This window comes from Acomys minous (assembly GCF_964271855.1).
Source record: "Acomys minous genome assembly, chromosome: 16".
In the NCBI taxonomy this organism is placed as follows: Eukaryota; Metazoa; Chordata; class Mammalia; order Rodentia; family Muridae; genus Acomys; species Acomys minous.
Genome location: NC_140498.1, coordinates 63,988,033 through 64,011,694, shown reverse-complemented (window position 1 = coordinate 64,011,694; position 23,662 = coordinate 63,988,033). Strand labels below are relative to the sequence as shown.

General features: G+C 40.7%; 1 protein-coding gene and 1 pseudogene across 2 annotated transcripts in view; one reads left to right on the top strand and one right to left on the bottom strand.

Annotated features, from left to right (window-relative positions):
- LOC311585605 (uncharacterized protein) overlaps positions 1-15,546 on the top strand; it is a 75,552-nt gene extending 60,006 nt beyond the window's left edge. The window contains exons 2-4 of the mRNA XM_084761004.1: positions 10,569-10,695; positions 10,899-10,959; positions 12,305-15,546. Coding sequence (XP_084617130.1) covers positions 10,569-10,695; positions 10,899-10,959; positions 12,305-14,426 — 2,310 coding nt within the window. The 3' untranslated portion in view covers positions 14,427-15,546. The remainder of the gene's footprint in view (positions 1-10,568; positions 10,696-10,898; positions 10,960-12,304) is intronic.
- Positions 15,547-16,874: 1,328 nt separating this feature from the next.
- Positions 16,875-18,111, bottom strand: LOC311586584 (GPALPP motifs-containing protein 1-like; annotated as a pseudogene). The gene has a single exon. The product of its transcript is annotated as a GPALPP motifs-containing protein 1-like (transcript).
- Positions 18,112-23,662: the final 5,551 nt, after the last annotated feature.

Genomic DNA, 23,662 nt, shown 5'->3' with positions numbered 1-23,662 from the left:
ACGTTGTGGTCATGTTTATCATTAAAGCCTGTACGTATTACAGCCGTGTTATCCAACCCACATCATATTCAATAGAGATACAGACACCTGTTGTATTTTAGAATGGCCTCATTTTTCCTGGGGCTGAGCAGATTAATCCTCCAAACTACCTTTATCGTGCAGCCTCGATCCCAAGCCATCGGCTTTAATCATTCCTGTCTAGGCTGCTTCCGGTCCATCATCCGGAAATGCTTGCTGATGCTCTTCATCTGGGCTGCTGTCCTGCGTCCGTGCCGATGTGTTCTCGTGTTTCTCTCCACGCTACAGTAATTTTCTCTCCCCATGATCCTTCTCTCCCCAAAACTCGTGAACTCTGCATCTCTCGTCTACCCTGCCCTGCCCAGATTAGGCCTTTTAATCAGCCAATGAGGAATATTTTTTAGGCAAGGTTACAAACATCAGTTTTGGGTATGTGAGTGTAGGCAGAGAGAGGAAGGGGGAGTGGAGGGAGGGGGAGAGGGAGAGGGAGGGGGAGGGGGAGAGGGAGGGAGGGAGGGAGGGAGAGAGAGAGAGAGAGAGAGAGAGAGAGAGAGAGAGAGAGAGAGAGAGAGAGAGAGAGAGAGAGAAAGAGATCATGCGAGCAAGCGCGCCCCGGGAACAAAATAGTTAGCAATCAAATACAAAGCCATGTTGTTACAACAAGCAAATGTGCTATTATAGTGTACAATAAAAATACAACGCATCAGTTTATTTGGATGGGAAGATAAGAGAGCTTTCTGTGAATGAGCCATACTGCATGAAAAAGTAAAAACGGGGTTATGAAACAGACTGACATGTTCTGTTTGAGTTTAAATAATGAAAATAAGGGCTGGAGAGATGGCTCAGTGGTTAAGAGCACTGCCTGCTCTTCCAAAGGACCCGGGTTCAATTCCCAGCACCCACATGGCAGCTCACAACTGTCTGTAACTCCAAGATCTGACACTCCCACACAATCAGACATAAATTAAAGTTAAATAAAATATTTTTAAAAAAGAAAATAAATTGTAGTTGATAAAAATAATAATAGTCCTAGACAAGTGAGCCAGCGCTTTGTTTTCTTCTCATCTTCTGATCACTTAACTCCCTTATGTGATAACACTTTCATTTTTCTTTGGAGGGTTTGTTTAAACCTTTAACATTTTTATATATCATTTTGTTATGTTTAATATATTTTGCAATTAATGTCGCAATCCTGTATAACATTACACATGCATTTCTACCATTTGGATAGCTATTCCAACAGTTTCCCATCAAGAGAATGAAGAGCACTCCTTTGGAATGAAATGAGCAGGAATTGCAGAAAGAATTCCACAGTCCAAACCAGTGAGAGCTAACACGGGAAAATGACCTGTGTTCGTTTCCTCTGTGAAGTACATTTCATATTGTAAAGCTTCTGATTTCGCAGATCTAGACAAGGCGCCACATGGATTGTCATGAGCTCCTGTATGATGCTCTCTCTCTACACACACAGAACTAGGACTGTATGTGTCAAATCATGCTCTCCTCGTCTCTGTATTTGGCTTCTCTGTGTTCTTTTTATTTTTTATTTTTTGGGTTTTCAAGACAGGGTCTCTCTGTAGCCTTGCTGTCCTGGACTTGCTTTGTAGACCAGGCTGGCCTCGAACTCACATCAATCTGCTTGCCTCTGCCTCCCGAGTGCTGGGATTAAAGGCGTGTGCCACCACACCCGGCTGGCTTCTCTGTGTTCTTTATTGTTTCACTTCTCTGCATTTTCAATTAGAAAACATCAAATTAATGTTTTTTAATTGAAATAGATTCTTTTTCTCTCAGACAATATATTCTGCTCAACTCCTAATTCCAGCCTTGCCCCGCCCCCCTTTGTCAGATCTTGTCCACCTTCTCTGTTTCCTCTCCAGAAAAGAGCTGGCCTCCAAGAGAGGACAGCCAAGCAAGACCAAACACGATACAAGAAGGGAAGACAACGGAGCTCGCCTTGAGGCCAGACAAGGCAACGCAATAGGAGGAAATGAGTCACCAGAGCAGATGAGAGAGTCCGAGCTGCGTCTGTTCTCGCACTTAGGAGTCACACAAACACACCAAGCCGACAGCTATATCACGTCATCAGAGGACCCGGTGCAGACCCATACACTCACGTGCCTGCCATTTAAGTCTCTTGGAGATTCCTGGGCATCCAGGAAGTGTAAGGCATGGCTTCCCTCACATGCCATGGGCCTCTAGTTACACCAAACATCGTTTGGCCACTCAAACAAGTGTGGTGCCACCATGCTGCCCCTGCACATCTTGCAGGCAAGACAGATTTTAGTTAAAAGGTTTTTTTAGCTGGGTTGGTGTCCAGGTTTCTCTTTTTATAGCCTATAGAGTACCTGCTCACCCCAAACAAACTTGAACAAAGGGCAAAGTCTCCAAGCCTGTACCTGCTTGTCCTCTCTTTATTCAGTGATCTGTGTGAAGTTTTTCTCCTCAATGGGATGCTGCTATCTCTTTCCAGAGAGCAACCTTCTGTCCTAGCATCAGCCAGGCTTGTTTAGGGATCTATTTAAATTGTTTCTCTAATATTGCCAAGTACTCCTTCTAGGCTTACTTTTTTTTTTTTTTTTTTGCTTTAGAGCTTTCTGATGTGTTAAGTTGCTAATAAAATATATCTCCATTTAAAAAATATGTACGTACTTAGTTCTGTCAACGGTCCTCTTATTACTGCCTCATTGTGTCCATAAATTTGGTTATTTGGGTATTCTTTTTCATTGAATTTATAACATCTTTAATTTCTTTCTTTATTTCTGTCTTGTACAGTTTTCTGTTCAGTAGAGTGTTGTTCAGTTTCCTTATGTTTTTAATCTTTCTGTTGTTTCTCTTGTTGGTCATGTGCAACTTTAATCTATAGAGAGGTCTTACAGGATGCATGGGGTTGTTTCAATTGATTTGTATTTGTTGTCACTGGCACTATGTTCATGTATGTCATCAATTTTGGTGAAAGTTCCATGAGTTGCTGAGAATAGGGTATATATATATATTGTGTGTGTGTGTGTGTGTGTGTGTGTGTGTGTGTGTGTTTGTTTGGATGGAATGTTTTGTAAATATTAGTTTGACTTTATTTGCTTTTTCTTGTTGGTTAGCTGGAGATTTTTCTGTTCATCCTTTGTTTGGAGGATGTCTCCTTTGGTAACAGTGAGATATTGAAGTCTTCCACCCTACCACTGTGTGAGGACCAATGTGTTTCTTTTTCAGAAACGGCAGAAGTGTTTCTTTTACAACAGCATATGCTCTTATGGTGGAGCTGAGATGTTATCTTTGTGGACTTTTAAAAAATGAATATGTAGTATCCTTCCCCACCACTTTTGATAAATTTTTTGAAGTCTATTTTGTTAGATATTAAAACGGCTACACAAGCTTTGTTTTCAGTTCTATTTGCTTAGACTGTCTTTGTCCAACCCTTTACCATGAGGCATTGTCTATTCTTGACGTGGAGCTGTATTTCTTCCATGGAGTAGAAGAAAGGATTCTCTTTCAGCAGCCATTCTATAGCCTGTGTCTTTTTATTGATGAATTGGGGTTATTGATGTTAAGAGACTTCAGTGGACAGTGATTGACAATTCCTGGTATTGTGTTGCTGTTGTTGTTGGTGTGTGTGTGTGTCCTTTTTTTAAAAAAAATTTGTTGGTAATGTGAGGTTGTTTATTTCCTGTGCTTTTATGTGTGTAGTTAAGCTCCTTGGGCTGGGTTTTTCCTTCTAGCATCTTGCGTAGGGCTGTATTTGTAGATAGATATTGTGTAAATTTGATTTCATTGATGAATGTCTTATTTTATCCATTTGGTGATTGAAAATTTTCTGGGTACAGTAACCTGGCCTGGCCTCTGCAGTTTCTTAGGGGCTGAGGCACATGTGTCCAATGCTTTCTAGCTTTCAGAGTCTGCATTGGGAATACAGGTGTAATTCTAATCAGTCTGTCTTTTTATGTTACTTGTTTGTTTGTTGTTGTTTGGTTTGGTTTGGTTTCCACTGGATCTTTCATATTCTTTCTTTGTTCTGTATGTTTAGAGTTTTGATTATTATGTGGAAAGGGGTCTCTCTTTTCTGGTTCAATCTATTTGATATTTTGTGTGCTTCTCATACCTTGATAGGCATCTTCTTTAGGTTAGAAATAAAAATAAGATTTTTGTTGAAATTATTTTCTGGGACTTAGATACGGTATTTTTCTCCTTCTATTCCTATTATTTTATGTTTTGTTTTTTCTGTTCCAGGTTTCCTGGATGTTCCTGTGAGGAGTTTTTAGGTTTAACATTTTCTTTGACCAATGTATTCATTTCTTGTGTTATGTTTTCAGTGCCTGAGATTCTCTCTTCCATCTCTATTCTGTGGGTGAAACGTTCCTCTGTCGTTCCTCTTTGCAGTCCTAAAATTTACATTTCCAGGATTCTCTGTGTTTTTGCCTTCTTTATTGCTTCTCTTTCCATTTATAGGTCATGAACAGGTTTGTGTGTTCTCTTCAACTGTTTTTTTTTTCTTGCCTTTAGTTAGGGATTTATTGATTTTCTCCAATTGTTTAATCGTATTTTCCTCGACCTTTTTTTTTTTTTTAAAGCAATTTATACATTTCACCTCTTAAGCACATCAGTCATCTTCATATAGTTTTTAAGTCTTTTGTTTGTGCTGTCAGCTATGTTGGACTATTCAGAACCTGTGTGTTAGGATAACTTGGCTCTGTGGGTAACAAATTTCCCTGGCTGTTTTTGATTACGCTCCTATGCTGGTATCTAGACATCTATGTTTTGGTGATTGTAGCTCTAGGTGCTGATTTCTGCCTTTGTCTTGCTTGGGTGGGAGCTTTGTTCCTGGGTTTCTGTTTGCTCTCTGAGTTTTCCGAGAGTGGGTTTGCTGGGTATTGCCTCTTTTACTCACCTTCTTGGTGGGCGTGGTCAAGGGGGAGTGCTTGCTGGTGTTGGTAGCTGAGGTAAAAGGGAGCCAGAGAAGGATGATCTTAAAAGTCCACAGGAGGAGTAGACAGGAGAGAGCTGAAGCTGCCTCTGGTGTTCTAGTCCAGTGTTGGGCAAATGTGAAAATTTGATATTGGGTAAGAGACAGTGTCGTAGATCTGTGGACAGTCTACTTGGTATTCTGGTAGGGGTGTCTGCCCAAGTTGGGGCTGTGACACAGAGATGAAGCTGGAAAGAAAGGAAGGGCAGCTTGAGGGGTCTGTGATATCTACAAGGGGCACGGGAAAGAGAAGAGGAAGCTTCCCCGGCTGTTCTGTTGCAGTTCTAAGGCAAGTGTGAGAACTGGGTCTGAGGTAACAGATGATAGGGTAGGTAGGTCTTTGGACAGACCACCTAGTCTTCTGGCAGTCATGGCCTGTGGCTGAGCATGGGGTGTCCTTCCAGAGGTGGGGGCTCAGGCACAGAGATGCGGCAGGAAGAGAAGGGCAGATAGCGATGGTCTGTGGTACCTATAGGAGGCATAGGCGGGGGCGAGGAAGCACTCTGGGCGAGTTGAGTATTGGGTCTCAGGAAACAGAGAGTGGGGAAGGTCGGGAGGCGTCCTGTGTGGTCACATACCCAATGCCGTAATACTGAGGCATCACGTTTTTTAGGGGTCATTTACTGACCTCTATATTTATGTAGGCTTTTGTTATCATTACTCTGTGAAAGACTTTTTGTTTATTGGGGGGGAAAAGTACTAAATGGGCTGTACGAGTTAGTTAGCAAGTATTCTCCTTGGGGTTGACCTGAATTCAGATTTCAACACCCAGCTCAAGTTGGGGGGCTCATAACCACCTGGTATATTCTACATCCAGGGGCTGGGACATTCTCTTCTCTGGTGTGTCATCGGTGTACACATGGATGACATTCTCTCTCTCACACTCTCAAATATACAGGTAAAAAGGAGGACAGACTTGTTTGCTCATGACTTTTAAAACAACTAGTGCAGAACAAACTGTTTGGGTGCATAATAGAAAGCACACGCTGTTTCTTTCTTTCTTTTTTTAAAATTTATTATGTATACAGTGGTTTGCTTGCATGTACACTTGCAGGCCAGAAGAGGGTACCAGACCTCATTAGAGATGGTTGTGAGCCACCATGTGGTTGCTGGGAATTGAACTCATGTCCTTTTGAAGAGCAGACAGTGCTCTTAACCTCTGAGCCATCTTTCCAGCCCCCATACACTGTTTCTTTACAGATCTATTTTCTTGCATTTGGTCTATAAGAATTTGTATTTCCTAACACTGCTGGAGATTTCTATCCAATCATCAATCATAGGTAACAAAATGATTTCTAATTGATCGTAACAGACATCCTTGTCTCTATCATAACAGAATGAGATACTTTTAATAATCAAAATTATTTTCTCTAAAAGTTGGAACATATGTATGCTTTAATCAAATCTCTCTGATTGGAATTGCCCTCCACCTCTGTTCTATTTTATATTTTGGCAAAGGAGAGAAACAGAGCAAACAGAGGGAGCACTGGCCAGCGATTTCTTTGAGTTTTGACTTTGACTATAATCCTGTAATTCCAGTTTAAGGACTGTTATATGCATATCAGTGGTGCACTCTACGTTATATTATTTTATTAATTATAATCTAATTATATTATGTAATTATATTGTTGTTTCTCTGGAAAATGATAGACCTTCAGCAATCTTTGTCTTCTGAAAATTTAATTTATTATGTTTTATGTTCCTTGAGTTTTTGTTACTTTGGGGGACTTTCTGTGGAGAAATAGTTTTAGTTTTCTCTTTTTGATCCTAAAGACTGGCTTTGCCTCTTTTCTTGGCAAGTCGGCATTTTTCACTTCCTGCAATCATCAATGTTTGTGTTTCTGATACTTAAGTAATTGATATAGTTAACACATTAGTTTGTGTTTTTAATACTTTGTCATATATTATTGTGTTTGTGTCTTAGTTAGCTTCAGTTCTCAACATTTTAGAGCCTACAGTCATGTGAGCCTCCAATGAGGAACTGACCCCATCAGAATGGCTGGTTGTTATGGTCATGAGAGAGTATATTGATTCATGATTGGCGTGGGAAGGCTCTTCTATTTATGGTGGCAATATCCCTAAGCAAATGGGCGTGGGCTGGATAGGAGAGCTCGCCGAGCCTGAGACAGTCAGGAAGCCAGAGTGCAAACCAGAAAACCATGTTTGTCCTTGGTTCTTGTCTTCATTTTCTAACTTGGGTTTCTAAGCTTCCAAAATGATGGACTGTGATCTGACAGAACCATCAAAACCAACAACCAAACAATCAATCAAAAAAACAAAAACAAAAAAACAAAAACAAAAAAACCCTGTTCGTTGCCTGGGAAGCTTTAGGTTAGAGGATTCCATCACAGCAGCAGAGCAGTAGCGAGTTAGAATAAGAAGTAGTATGAAAAAGTGATTTTGTGGCTGGACTCAACCTGGCTATGTTCTCTTTGGGGAGAAATGTGGAAAACATGATGCCGTGAGATGGTCAAAAGCAGAGGAAGCTAAACAAGACCTTAATGGGCTTTTTTTTTTTTTTTTTAGGACCTGAAAGATTGGAGTGTTGAGAGTAATGCAGAGAGAGGAAGTTGAGGATTTCAGGGGAAAGTAGACTCCATGAAAAATTTAGCTAGAAGTCATTTGTGGGATATTTTTGATCCCAAATCTTTTTTTTTTTTTTTTGAGACAGGGTTTCTCTGTGTAGCCTTGGCCATCTTGGACTCACTTTGTACACCAGGCTGGCCTCGAACTGACAGTGATCCACCTGCCTCTGCCTCCCTAGTGCTGGGATTAAAGGCGTGTGACAACACGCCCGACTTTCAAATCTTTCTTACTCTGCCATGTTCTGAGGAATTGAGTAAGGAAGAATTAAAAATCAATGGACTGATATTGGAGATGGAATATTATAAAACTCGGATGGTTATACCTAGTGACTCATTCATGACTACTTTGAGAAAAAGCACCCATTGGCGCAGAAATAAATGCCAAGTCTCTGGTTTATAGAGACAAACAGCACTAGGTAATTTCCAATGGCAGTCAAATGGTGAAACAGAGGTGGGAGTTTTCAAGATTATCACCACTAAACAGAAGGCTCCTGCAACATTCTCTCCTTCTAAACTTTCACTTATTGGAAGGAGTAGGCAAAGTGATTCCTAGTCCCAGGAAGGAACTTCATATAAAACTTGATGCACCAGTCATCCAATTGTGGCAGGGTCCATCCCTATTTAGAAGCCAAACTTGACAGTATCTCCCATATTGTGCTGGGGTCTGGAAACAAGAAAGATGCCAAGCTTAAGGTCATAGACTTTTTTTCCTTTGTGGTTTTAGTTCAGAACTATTCCATCCATGTATGTAGTGCAGAGTCAGAGTCCCAGTGAGGATATTGTGAGAGTTCATTGCATGAGGCTGTGAGAATGAAGCCTAAGCTGCGCTTTGAGACCACAAGATGCTGAGATTCCCTAAGCTTTGAGAAACCTGCCATGGAGAGATGCTTATGCACAGTAGAGGTAACCAAGCTGAGAGTTGTATGAGAAATTGCAGGCATGGGACCATCTAACACCTGTCAAACTGAAGCCCCACGTGTCTGAGACAGAGCTATAGGATTTCTTGTTTGTCCTACTGCTTTTGCTCCCGTGGTCCAATCTTCCTTCACTGCGTACGCATTCCTCTCTGTTGGACTGGGAAGGGAGATTCTGTGCCATTGTATTTGGGAAAATATAACTTGTTTTTTTTTTTTTTTTTTTTTTTACAAGTTGTGGCATTCAGGAGATTCTCCTGAACGTCAGAAGAGAGTTTGGACATCTGACCAGTGTAGGGGCTGTTACCACCATTAGGATCATTGGAGTTAGACGAATTGCACTTTCATCATGGGATGACCCTGAACCTCTAGTGACCATTGTCAGAATATATTTGGTTGAATCAAAATGCTCCCAAATAGCATGATGTCTTTGAACACTTTCCTCTACTTTTCGGGGAGCTTATGGTAGCTTTTGTAGTAGGAATCTTTCAAGAGGTATTTTGGGGATGGGATTTGAGTGTCTATAGACACACTCCATTTCCTGCTCTTCCTTTGTGTGCTGTCATGCCCTCACTAGTCTACAATCCATCCCTACATTGCCTAAGATACAGTAGAAGCAACTGCCATTCAATGCTAAGCTATTTTGCTAGCCTGATTGTTTTATACTTATTGTTTTTTATTTTGAAGACAAAGTTTCACTGTATAGCTCTGGCTACCCTGAAAATAGGTGTGTTGACCAGGCGGGCCTTGGATTTAGCGATTCAGTGACTCTGGCTCCAGACCCTGGCTGGGATTAGATGTGGGCCAACATGCCTTATTTGTTTTATTTTTATATCATTATCTGATGGGATCAGAAGATAGGTTTTTGTACATGCAAGCACATGCTGTTGTGTGGACCTTCGTCTACATCTTGAATTTTGAAACTTGGCAGAGAGTCTGTTCTATTTCTCAGGATGGCATGTATTCATGACACTAACAGTGCCTGAGCCATCTGAGTCATTACACTGACGGTGTGTGACATGCTTCCTACCTGTTGTGTTGGTTTTGAATTTTTTTTGAACAAATATAAGTATTTTGCCTGTATGTATGAGTATGTGCATCATGTGTACCTGGTCTTCACAGTCGTCAGAAGACGGTCTCAGAGCTCTTGAACATGAAATTATGCATAGTTGTGAGCCCCCGTGTAAGCTCTGTCAATTGAGCCCGATTATTTGTGAGACCAGCAAGAACTCTTCACTGCTGAAACACCTCTTCCGCCCTATTTTGCTTATTTATAAACATTTACATTGCTAAAGTTGATATAATGGATAGTTATGAGCTCCAATATAAATACTGGGAATTGGCCCCATTATTTGCAAAATCACTAAGAGATCTTCTTAGGTGAACTATCTCTCCTGTCCTACGTTATTTATTATGATCAACATTTATGTGGCTAATACTTTCATCTGTCCATTTGTAACTGTTTAGACATGGATTCTCTTTTCCTAAGCTCATATTAATGTTACAGTTTAAACTAGGGAACTTCAGGTTTCTGGAAGATGAATATAGAAAGGAAAGAAATGTATAATTCTTTGTAGAAACTTCAGTAAAGAACTCTTTTTTGTTTGTTTGTTTGTTTGATTCATTTTTTGCTGGGGAGTCAGGGTCTTAGTATGTACCACTTGCTTTCCTGGAACTTGTCGCATAGGCCAGGCTGGCATCCACCAGCCTCGTGGATGTACCTGCAGGTACACCTACTTCTGCCTCCTGAGTGCTGGGACTAAGGACATGAGAAAATGCACATATCTTGTCCATCATTTTTGTAGTTAATAGTTGTCCATACAATTTTTCTGATGTGTTATCTCTGCCTCTCTCTCTCTCTCCCTCTCTCTCACTCTTAGTTGGCATTTCTCTTGCAAAGCTATATTCTATTCAAAAAGAAATAACAAGATGAATCTCATTTATTCAGTTTCTTTCCAAAATGACTTGGTGATACATAAGAACTTCCAAGTCAGGAAGTCAGTGGAGAAAGCACCTGAATTATATGTCAATGTAGTATACCTTTACAATGTTGTCAGTATCAAGCTTGTTATTTTACACATATATGGAATATTTTAGGATCCAGTGACCTATGATGATGTGCATGTGAACTTCACTCAGGAAGAATGGGCTTTGTTGGATCCCTCCCAGAAGAGACTCTACAAAGATGTGATGCTGGAGACCTACAGGAACCTCTATGCTATACGTAAGACAGTGAATTTTCTTTTACTTAAAAAAAAAAATGGGACAGCTGTTTCTTTGTTATTGATGCTTTTCTGTAATTTTTATTGAGAATGAGGAGGACTGATATGAATAATTCAGGCATGATTGTAAGGTTCACTGAAGATAGTAACATGAATTTTGCGTAATTTTTAATAACATGACATATTTTCTGGTACTGTATTTTAGGCTATAATTGGGAGAACCAACATATTGAAGATCATTGTCAAAGTTCTAGAAGACGTGAAAGGTAATTTCATGTGCAAGCTAGTATAAATATGCCTAAGAAATTTTAATGTGTCCTGGAAGTTTTAAAGAAAATCAACAATGTAAATAAAGCACTGCTTTAAGTGCATTGGTGATTATTAAATTCTCACAAAACCATGTACCTCAGTGTCAGGTATCGGCTTTGTTTTTGCCAAGCATTTCTCTAAGAAAGAAGACAAGGAAACAATGCCTGAATGGATATCACCATTCGAATCATAGCCCCGTTACAACAGAATAGATAAATATATGTCTAAAACCTTCAAATAAGAAAGTAGAGTGAGCCGGGCGTGGTGGCGCACGCCTTTAATCCCAGCACTCGGGAGGCAGAGACAGGCGGATCGCTGTGAGTTCGAGGCCAGCCAGGACTACAAAGTGAATCCAGGACAGTCAAGGCTACACAGAGAGACCCTGTCTCGAAAAACCAAAAAAAAAAAAAAAAAAAAGTAGAGTGAGGTGTGGTGGTGCACACCTTTAATCCCAGCACTGGAAAGGCAGAGGCAAGTGGATCACTGTGAGTGCAAGGCCAGCCTGATCTACAAAATGAGTCCAGGACATATACTTATAAAATCATTGCTAAGTTTATTGACATGGCTAGTTTATGAGAGTCAAGAATGTTGTTGTTAAGGTTAATTGTTGTTAACCTTAATTTCTATACCACGTGTGTGTGAGGAACAAAAATTGAAACAGTATGAATGCAATGTGGAACCCTTTCATTTTTCATTATTCTTTTAATAGGTGTAGCATATGTCACAGTGGATGCAAGCCATGTGAGCGTAGGAAGAGTGAAAGAAGCCACATACCCTTCTTTCTTCCAGAACAATTAGAAAATATGTAGTAGTCCCCACTGTGAGTAGACTTTCTGAATGTGATACGATTTTACAGTTGAGTGGCTTTCCAACTTTATTTGGAACATCCACAAACTTACACTCAAAAAAAAAAAATCTCTGTGAGTTCTAGAAATATGGAAATTCTTCTGGTTGTTCTGGTTTACTTTGCAAATGTAGTATGACTTATACAATATGCAAATTTACAAATGCAATCAGGGTGAAAATATCTGGTTTCTTTCAGTTTTCTTACAATATGTAAAAATTTAATATAAAAATAGGATCCTATAAATGTGCGCCATGTAAAGAATGCTCTTAGTATCATAGATATCTTCAAAAGAACCCATAATGAAGGGGAACCAGGAAGTTAATATCGCAATAAAACTTTAAGATCTGAGTCCTCTTTACCGTTAGGCCAAATTATAAAATTAATTACACAGATAAAAGCATTCATCAATGCAATCAATGTTGTAAAGCTCTCACATATGCCAATTATTTTTTCAGGCATGAAAGACGTCATAGTGGAGAGAAATCACCTGAACATACTCAATGTGATAAATCCGTTATGTGTCAGAGTCATCATCCTGGAGAAAAACCCTATGAGGATATTCAATATGGTGAAGCCTTTGCATGTCTCCATGGGCTCCAAAGACATAAAGGAAGACACACTAAAGAAAAACCCTATGTATGTGACCAGTGTGGTAAAGACTTTCCATGTCACTGTAGTCTCCAAGTTCAAAAAAGGACACAGACTGCAGAGAATCCCTATAAATGTAACAACCAAAGTGATAAGGCCTTTTCACAACACAGTCGTCATAGAAAACATAAAAAAACAACTGCTGGAGAAAAACCTAATGAATGTAGTCAGTGTGGTAAAACCTTTGCATGTCACAGTGCTCTTCAAAGGCATGAGCGAATTCATACAGGAGAGAAACCTTATGAATGTAATCAATGTGGTAAAGCCTATGCACACCATGGTCATCTTCAAAGACATAAAAGAACACACACTGGAGAGAAACCTTATGAATGTAAGCACTGTGGTAAAGCCTTCGCAGTTCACAATACTCTTCAAATCCATGAGCGAACACATACTGGAGAGAAACCTTACGAATGTAATCAATGTGGTAAAGCCTTTTCCCGACTGAGTAATCTCCAAATACATAAAAGAACACATACTGGAGAGAAACCATTTGAATGTAGCCAATGTGGTAAAGCCTTTGCAAGTCACAGTAGTTTCCTATATCATAAAAGGACACATACTGGAGAGAAACCCTATGAATGTAGTCAATGTGGTAAAGCCTTTGCACATCACAATCATCTTCAAATACATAAAAGAACTCATACTGGAGAGAAGCCCTATGAATGTAACCAATGTGGTAAAGCCTTTGCACGAAACAGTCATCTCCAATTACACAAAAGAACACACACTGGAGAGAAACCATTAGAATGTAGCCAATGTGGTAAAGCCTTTGCAAGTCACAGTAGTCTCCTATATCATAAAAGGACACATACTGGAGAGAAACCCTATGAATGTAGTCAATGTGGTAAAGCCTTTGCACATCACAATCATCTTCAAATGCATAAAAGAACTCATACTGGAGAGAAGCCCTATGAATGTAATCAATGTGGTAAAGCCTTTGCACGAAACAGTCATCTCCAATTACACAAAAGAACACACACTGGAGAGAAACCATTAGAATGTAGCCAATGTGGTAAAGCCTTTGCAAGTCACAGTAGTCTCCTATATCATAAAAGGACACATACTGGAGAGAAACCCTATGAATGTAGTCAATGTGGTAAAGCCTTTGCACATCACAATCATCTTCAAATACATAAAAGAACTCATACTGGAGAGAAGCCCTATGAATGTAACCAATGTGGTAAAGCCTTTGCACATCACAGTCATCTTCAAATACATAAAAGAACTCATACTGGAGAGAAGCCCTATGAATGTAACCAATGTGGTAAAGCCTTTGCACGAAACAGTCATCTCCAATTACACAAAAGAACACACACTGGAGAGAAACCATTAGAATGTAGCCAATGTGGTAAAGCCTTTGCAAGTCACAGTAGTCTCCTATATCATAAAAGGACACATACTGGAGAGAAACCCTATGAATGTAGTCAATGTGGTAAAGCCTTTGCACATCACAATCATCTTCAAATGCATAAAAGAACTCATACTGGAGAGAAGCCCTATGAATGTAACCAATGTGGTAAAGCCTTTGCACGAAACAGTCATCTCCAATTACACAAAAGAACACACACTGGAGAGAAACCATTAGAATGTAGCCAATGTGGTAAAGCCTTTGCAAGTCACAGTAGTCTCCTATATCATAAAAGGACACATACTGGAGAGAAACCCTATGAATGTAGTCAATGTGGTAAAGCCTTTGCACATCACAATCATCTTCAAATGCATAAAAGAACTCATACTGGAGAGAAGCCCTATGAATGTAACCAATGTGGTAAAGCCTTTGCACGAAACAGTCGTCTCCGATTACACAAAAGAACACACACTGGAGAGAAACCTTTTGAATGTAGCCAATGTGGTAAAGGCTTTGCATGTCACAGTTATCTTCAAAGGCATGAAAGAAATCATCCCGGAGAGAAACTCTGTACATAAATTTAATGTGTTGAATCTTTTTCACATTTCTAAAGTCTTTATCATCATAAAAGAATTACTACTGGAGAGAAACCTTACGAATGTAGTTCTCATCATCCTGAAAATATAGTGGAGAGAAATTCTGGGAGTGTAAGCAATGTGGTAAAGCCTTTGTGTAGTGGGTTTGTTGCGATCCAACACAATGCAAACTCCAGATAAATGCACATGACCAGAATTTATTGTAATCAAGTTTCTACTGCTCGTTTAGGACCACAGAAAATACTTGGAAGCTGAACTGTGACGTCTCAATCCCACTGCCCATCCCCCTTCCCCACCCTCATGCCACTACCCCTGAGCCAGAATATTACAGAGCTCTTAAGGTCGAAAACCACAAATATCTGTGCCAAGGTACAGCTACACTTTCTCACCAATCAGGATTTAAGGTTCGGGGCTTTCCTTACGTGGTTGATTGATGTCAACTGATACAGGATGTAGGTTGTACAATTTTGCCAATCATATCCATTTGGCCTTTTGTGGGTAGGAACAGTCATTATGTTTTGGGGAACAAAAGATGAATAACAGAAACCGGTCAGCTGTTATAAAGTCTTCAGCATGACTAGGGCCTGGGAACTTGAACTCAGTTTCATTCTATGACTAAATGGAAGCAGATAACAAAAAGGACATGTTTCAGCCAGGTGTGGTGGCACATGCCTTTAATCCCAGCACTCGGGAGGCAGAGGCAGGTGGATCGCTGTGAGTTCGAGGCCAGCCTGGTCTACAAAGCGAGTCCAGGACAGCCAAGGCTACACAGAGAGACCCTGTCTCAAAAAACAAAAAAAGGACACGTTTCTTTTGCATGTCACCAACATTTGCCTGTCACAGTCAAATGCATAAAAGAACAGATCCTGTAAAGAAACCCTATGAATAAGCAATGCGTTAAAGCCTTTTCATGGAGCAGTAGCCTTAGAAATCATGAAAAAAAAATCATCCTGCACAGAAATCCATAAATTTAGTCAGTTGGGAAAAGATACTTCATTCTATCTTTATACAAGAGTAAAACCTTTGGTGTACAGCATCATATTCAAGGGGAGGAGGTCCCCATCAGTCACAGTCATTGGGAAGGGGAATGGGGTGAAAGCGGGAGGGAGGGAGGAATGGGAGGATGCATAGGATGGGATAGCAATTGAGATGTAATATGAATGATTTTATTTTTCAATAAAAAAAAAAAAGAATGGAAAAACCCCCCTTTGGTGTATAATCATTCTGCGAAAACCTTTGTATTTCACAGTAGTCTCTTAGGATCTTAAAGAACCCATACAAAAAGGAATCTATGTCTATAAAGGATTTTATAAGATCATGCATTTAGATAACACAAAGTAATTCTGGAGAAAAAAAATGTGAAAAGTGTCAACAATCTATTCAAACATTGTGATGCTCCTCTTTATTTTGTTTGGATATGCAAACCCCTACGGACAAAAGCCCTATGAATTTAAACAATCATGTAACCCTTTTAGATTTCACAATTCTCTTCAATTACATGAAATAAATCATGCAGGTGTAAAACATTATGGTGTATATTAGTGACTTTGCTGTTGTGATAAAACACAATGTCTAAGGCAACTTATAAAAGAGTTTAATTTGGTTTGTGGGTCCAGAGATGTAAGCATCACTGTGAAAGTGGCAGCACAAGTGTCACACATGGCAGCTAAAGCAGGAAGCTCGGAGCTCACACCCTCAGCCTGGACCATGAAGCAGAGGGTGGGAACTAGAAATGGGGTGTGGATGGAAACTCTCAAGCCAACCCCAAGTGACGTATTTCCTGTAGCAGGGCAGTGTTTCCTGAATTGTCCCAAATGATATTACCGACTGAGAAGCATTCCCTTTTTCTGATCTCTGGCCTATATCCTGTTTTCTGTTAAATCATCCAAATTCACGATGAGGAAACATTCTGTAGGTAAGCCTTTAGATGCCTCAACACCTGAGTACCAGGAATGAATGATTACATTAAAAAAAAACCACACAGGAGTAAAAATTTGTTTAACAAAGTGTTTTAATTTTAATTGTATTATGTCAGTGTGTCTTTATATGTGTTTGTGCACATAGTTGCTGGTTCCTAAGAAGATTAGACCCTTGGATCTTTTTGTAGCAAGAATTACAGGAAGTTGTCAAAAAACTTACTTTGGTACTAGTCATGAAATTGTCTTAACTACACAAGTATCTTTCCTGCACTGCAATTTTTAAAAAAATTTTAAAACCTTTTTATTTATTTATTTTGGTTTTTTGAGACAGAGTTTCTCTGTGTAGCCTTGGCTGTCCTGGACTCACTTTGTAGACGAGGCTGACCTTGAACTCACAGTGATCCACCTGCCTCTGTCTTCCAAGTGCTGGGATTAAAGATGTGTGCCACCACACCCAGCTTTGCACTATAATATTTAATTTAATTAATTAATTAATTTATTTATTTTTTTGCAGATGCTGAATCTTCTTTATTACAAAAGGAAATGTATTTGTGCACTTAATTACTATAGACCAGGGATGTTCTGAGGGCTCAGGCCCATCTGGATGGTGCGCTCACTAAAGCACACTTCCTTATAAAAACATGTTCCCTTTGCCGTGTGAAAACCGGGTGTTCAGTTCTTGGGATTTCTTTATTAGGGCTTTCTTCTGAGCCTCAGCAAAGCAGTTAACCTTGAGGTCTTTATCCCAGTCAAATGGTATTCTCTCTTGCTGTCTGTTTTTTATCTTCAGCAGCCTTAGTCTTTAACCTCTTATGAGGAATGTCCATGAGGGATTCTGATCTTTTTGATTCATTGTATGAAGATACTTGCTCAGCCAAACTCTTATCCCTTCCTGACAAGACGTTCTCTTCATCTTACTTACTGAATGACTTCCTTGCTTCTTGTATTCCCTTAGCTTTCCTTTCCCGGTCGGCTGAGACAGACCGGTCTCCGGATTTGTCATCAGCTCTTCTCTTAAAGGTTCTTGGCCCAAGGCCAAAGTCTTTCATTTCTGGAGGAAGCTCAGTCATCCATGACTCTCTTGTGATTTGGTTTAGATGAATCATCATCTCCTTTGGTCAACTTTTCGGTCAACTTTCTCTGGGCCCTTTTTTCAAACTCTGTGGTCATGCTATAGTTAACTGGTCCTTTCGCAGGCATTGGTCCAACAATACCCTCGTCTTCACTGCTCTCTGCTTCCTCTGAGTTGAAGAATGATGACCCTTGTCCTTGAGCCTCTCGGCCTTTGTCACTTGTCTGTGAAGACTTAATGAAACCAGGTGGCAATGCAGGACCTATCATAGGCCGTGGAGGAGAGTCATCCTGCTTCTTAAACCCAGGAGGAAGGGCTGGACCAAAAATCCCATCATCGTCATCATCTCTATCTTGGTTTCTCCTCTGCTTTCTTGCAGTTGGACCGGTGTCATCTTCAGACTCTTGATGTCCTTCTTCAGACAAAGAACTACTGTCCTCGTGGCTGTCTGAGGAGTCGGAACTGCTGCTTCTGTAGTTAGGGGGTAAAGCTGGGCCTGCAACCGGGCTCGGGTCCCGCTCCTCGTCCTCAGCTGTCGCGTGCTCCTTGAAGCCTGGCGGCAGGGCCGGCCCGATCAGGTAGGTCCCTAGCCATTCGCTGCGACGCACAGTCGCTCAGAGTGCGACTGCCCTCGCAGCTTAGCTAAACCCAGCCTGGACACCAGACCAACTTTACAGCGAGGCTGCACTATAATATTTTAAAGCCTTTATTTATCATCCTGATGTCAGGAAGTAGGAAAGAACTCATACAGGAGAAAAATCCTATTCATGTAAATGATGTGATAAAGACTTTAGACATCATATTTGTTTTCAGTTTCAAGAAAAAAAAATCATTTTATCTTTATATCATCATAACCTTGAAGGAACTAAATTATTTGCCATGTTCACTTACGTGTAAGAGAGGAGATCACCAATTGTGGTTGTTTGTTTATTAAAACATTCTGAGTAGGTGTTGAAGTTTGCTGTATGTGTGGCACATCAATCTACAGAAGTTTATTAGGCCGTTGTGCTATTTCTTCTGTGACTGCTGTTCATCTTCTATGGCACTTTTACTTGGTAGTAGGTAATTTTTTTTTTGCCACATTTTATAGAGTTGTATGCCCATCATCTAAGTGGCCCGTTGTTTATATAAATAGCAGGCACTGTGTGATCATACTTTCAGTGTAAGCGTGCCTGGGGAAGGGTGCTGGGCGGTTGTTCCTGGATTTATTTTTTTATATTTTCACTAATTCCTGTCAGATGTTGCTATTTGTTATGTAGCCTGGCTTGAGTGTCAGTCATCAATCAAGGCTACATTTGCACTCTTGATTCTCACGGGTCAGTCTCCTGATTACCACCGTAGGGTAGAAGATGTACCCTCAATGTCTACCTATTTTAACGATTTTAATGTTAAGATGGTAATAGAAGGAAATATAAGAAATGCTAGGGGCTGGAGAGATGGCTCAGAGGTTAAGAGCACTGGCTGCTCTTCCAGAGGTCCTGAGTTTCAATTCCCAGTAACCACATGGTGGCTCAGAGCCATCTATAGTGAGATCTGGTGCCCTCTTCTGGCATGAAGGCAGAACACTGTATACTTAATAAATAAATAAATCTTAAAAAAAAAAAAAAAGAAAGAAAGAAAAAGAAAGAAAGAAAGAAAAAAGAAATGCTAACTACCTTGTATGTGTATCCAAGGCAGGACTTTCATCTGTCTGGTAGAGATGTAACGAAGTAGGGAAATCAGCAGTCAGCTCCGTATCTCACAGCATAGCCTGACTGGTCTGGATATGGATATGGATATGGATATACTATTTGATGTTTGATCTTTCTTCATATTCTCTTTAGGTTTTATTTGGCACTTCATTTTGAAGTGCTGCCTTCTTAGGGAATTTTTTTGAGATGCTAGATAATGTTGCAACAGTGAGATTTATTTTTTTTAAAAAAATTGTGTGTGTGTGTGTGTGTATGTGTGTAAAATTACTATAAGCTTTTAGGCCATGAGATATACGTGGAGACTAGAAGACAATTCTGTGAGATCTGCTTTGGCTGTCTCTATATGATTACCAAGGTCAGGTTGCCAACTTTGCACACCACTGATATTTCCTACTTCTCTGTCTCAATGAAGCTCAAATAAGATTAGTTGAAACCTTACATCAGTAAAATATCATCGCCTTCTTTTTAGCTTATAAACCTATTTTCATCTAAGGGTGGAGAAAAATGGGGCAAATTGAATAATAAATCCTATTTGCACCTTTTTTTTTTTTTTTTTTTTCGAGACAGGGTTTCTCTGTGTAGCCTTGGCTGTCCTGGACTCACTTTGTAGACCAGGCTGGCCTCGAACTCACAGCGATCCGCCTGCCTCTGCCTCCCGAGTGCTGGGATTAAAGGCGTGCGCCACCACGCCTGGCTTTGCACCTTTTTTTTTTTATGTGTTAGTTTTTCCCTAGAAGTAAACACTTGTTCATAACACTTTCTCAGAATCACAAATGAATGCCAGAGAATTGTCTCAGTGGATAAAATTGCTTGTTGCTAAGCCAGATGACTTGAGTTTAGTCTCTGGGAAATTCATATGACTCCTACAAAGTTTTCTTTTATTTTTATACTTGGGCTGTCACATATGAACACTCACACGCCAGCACATACATAAATAATAAGGGTTGGTGAGGTCACTCGGACCAAATGACGCCTTGGGTGTCATGGCTAGAACTCACATAAATAAACAGCAGTGAGTTGTCTCTCACTACCACATGCACGTCACAGCACAGGTGTATACACAGAAACACAGTTCAAACAGTTCTAAATTGGTGAAATTAACAAAGCAAAGAAATAACCCAGTTATTGAGAACATATGAAAAGATTTGCTAGTTTAAATTATCATTGTACATTTTTGGGAAGTATTAGTCTTCATCCAAACTATGATGGTTCCTTTCTAAATTTTATTTCATCTCCTCAGTCTCTGATTCAAAGACACATCATTTTAAAAAACATCTCCTCTGGACATAGAGGCGCACCCCTGTCATCCCAGAGCCCAGGAGACAGTGGCAGGCCAACCTCTCTGAGTTTGAGGCAAGCTTGGTCCTCATAGTGAGTTCTAAGACAGCCACGGCTATGTAGAGATAACCTGTCCCAAAGAGATTTCAAAAATGTAGAGTATGCCCGGCGGTGGTGGCGCACGCCTTTAATCCCAGCACTCGGAAGGCAGAGGCAGGCAGATCGCTGTGAGTTCGAGGCCAGCCTGTCTACTTTCTTCCCTGAGCCTGTCGATGCTGGATATGACTTTGATTGACAGACTGCTTCCCTGCATATCTCTAGCTCTCATCCCAAATAGCCTGTAGTAACAACTTTCATGAGGACTAGAACTTTACATGGCACTTTCTCTTTTGTTTGTTTTGACTTACAAAAGACAAAAGGGTACTTGTGGAAAAGAGACCCAAGATGGGGTGAAGAACTAAGCAGTGATAATCTCTATGGAAGAAGTTTTTTTTTAGAAGAGCAAGACCAATTTTTAAAAGATGCATCAGAGCCACAATTCACACACATACAAAGGACAGAGGACACAAATACAGAAAGCATCAAGTAGAAGTCCTATAACACAGCACTGTGGTTACAGTTCTCAGATGAACGGCTATAGTACGCTAGTCTAACCTCAGAGAAAGGTTGCTTTGCCGCCTCTGAGCAGCCGCAACTGCTTCCATATAGGACGAGGAAGAGTTCTTTTGTTTTGCTTTGGGTTTTGGGTTTTTGAGACAGGATCTCTCTGTGTAGCCTTGGCTGTCCTGGACTCGCTTTGTAGACCAGGCTGGCCTCGAACTCACAGTGATGTACCTGCCTCTGCCTCCCAAGTGCTGGGATTAAAGGCATGCGCCACCACTGCCCGGCTAGGAAGAGTTCATTTTAGCTAGCACTGACAGCTGTCTATCTCAGGGCTATGAGAAACCCATTGTAGAGAAACCATTTAAGCTCCATGTTTACTTTATAGCTATTTTCCCTGCGTACCTCTGTGTGCAGTGCCTGCAGAAGGCAGAAGGAGCATCACAATCCCTTTGTATTACGGTTAAGTGCTTTCAACTGCCATGCTATCTCTCTAGATGCTTTTGCATTTAAAACAATTATTTTATACATTTGAATTAAAATACATTGTATCACTGTCCCTTTCCTTGTCATTTCTCCATCTTTTCCCACATTCTTCCTTTATAATTTCTTACTTTTAAGTATGTGTAAGTAAGTAAGTGCAGATCCATGACTGACACCCGCTGAGGCCATTGCTGTTGGTTGAGTGGATATGGTTACGGGGCGGGGTGGGGGTGGGGGGACACACACTTTGCACAAGAATCAATTAAGGAGCTCATCCCTGCCTGAGGCTAATTCTTCCACTTGCAGGAAATTTCTTGTCTTTAACCACCAGCAGGAATCTGACCCCAAAGTGACCTAGGCTGCCTTGGACCATACATAGTATCGATAATAGAAAACATGGGATGGTAGGGCTGGAGAGATGGCTCAGTAGTTAAGAGCACTGATTACTCTTCCAAAGGACCTAGGTTCAATTCCCAGCACCCACATGGCAACTCACAACTGTCTGTAATTCCAGTTCCAAGGCATCTGACACCCTTAACCCCACACCAATGCACATAAAATAAAATTAAATAAATTGTAAAAAAAAGAAAGAAAAAAAAAAGAAAACATGGGATGGTAAATACCTCATTTAATACTTGTGAAGGCTGGGCGTGGTGGGGCACGCCTTTAATCTCAGCACTCCGGAGACAGAGGCAGGTGGATCGCTGTGAGTTCGAGGCCAGCCTGGTCTGTAAAGTGAGTCCAGGACAGCCAAGGCCAAAATCAAAATCTAAGGAATCAGTGGCCAGCACTGTGCACTCTGCTTTTCTCTCCTTTGCCTATAATAATGCAACGTGGACTGGGGGTGGGGGCGCTATTCCAAGATGAGAGAGCCACTTTAAGCATACAAGTATTTTAATATTCGAGAAAATAATTTTGACTACTTAATGTATCTTATTGTCTTTAAAAATATTTTAATTTATTTATTCACTTCACATCCCAATCATAACTCGCTTCCTCCTTTCCTCCAAGTCCCGCCCTCCTGTCCTCCTCCCCTATCCTCCCTCCCCTATTCCTCTGAAAAGGGAAGCCCCGCCCCCCCTTCCCCCGCCACCAACCCACCAAGCTCATCAAGGACAGAAAATGTCCTCTTCCTCTGTGGCCTGGCCAGGCAGTGGGGAGTGATAAGGAAGTAGAGGCTTGGTGGGGTGCTTCTGGGGACACCTCTGGGTCCTGGGGAGTTGGCTCTGTTGTTCTTGTGGGGCTCCTGTCACCGCCAGGTCCTTCCGTCCTCACCCCCTCACCCCTTCACCCCCTCACCCCCTCACCCCCCCCTTCCCACCAGCCTTTCTATTGCCCAGTATTTAGCTGCGAGTCTCAGCGTCTGTTTCAATCCCCTGCTGGGTGGAGCCTCTCATTGTCTTCTGATAAAAAGAAAAGAATGTATGTTAGGGTCACTCAGAAACCACTTTTCCCCCTGGGATTGGTAAGTGGATATAAGTCTGCACCAGTGTGAGGAAATGTAAAGTTTTTAAAAACCAAATACAACAAAGCAGATTTTTTTAAAAAAAAGAAACAGTCTATTTGTATTATACACCTAAACAGCTTGTTTTTACAGTTACTGCTTAATAAGTCATAAACACTCTTGAAAACAAGCCTATCTTGATTTTTGTACATGTGTCTGTGTGTATGAGAGAGAGTGTGTCTTTCTTGTGGGCTCAGGTGACACACCAGACAAGAGCGTGTCAGATCTCTTGGATCTAGAGTAGAAGGTGGTTATGAATTTCCCAGCCTGGGTTGGGTGTTGGTATCTGAACCCATGTCAACCCCAAGAGGGTATCTGCTGAATTACCTGCCCAGCTCTCATAGTATTTTTTTAAAGATTTATTTATTTATTATGTACACAGTGTTCTACCTGCATATGTGCCTGCATGTCAGAAGGCACCAGATCTCATTATAGATGGTTGGGAGCCACCATGTGGTTGCTGGGAATTGAACTCAGGTCCTCTGGAAAGAGTAGCCAGTGCTCTTAACTTTTGAGCCATCTCTCCAGCCCCCCTCTCATAGTATTTTTTAAATCCAATAACCAAACCTCTTTTACAGAGTAACAACAACATAAACCTAAGTAAGTACAGAAGTAAATAATGACCCCTGGGAATCTGCTGCTGCAGTATTAAGACATTGGGGATGGGACTA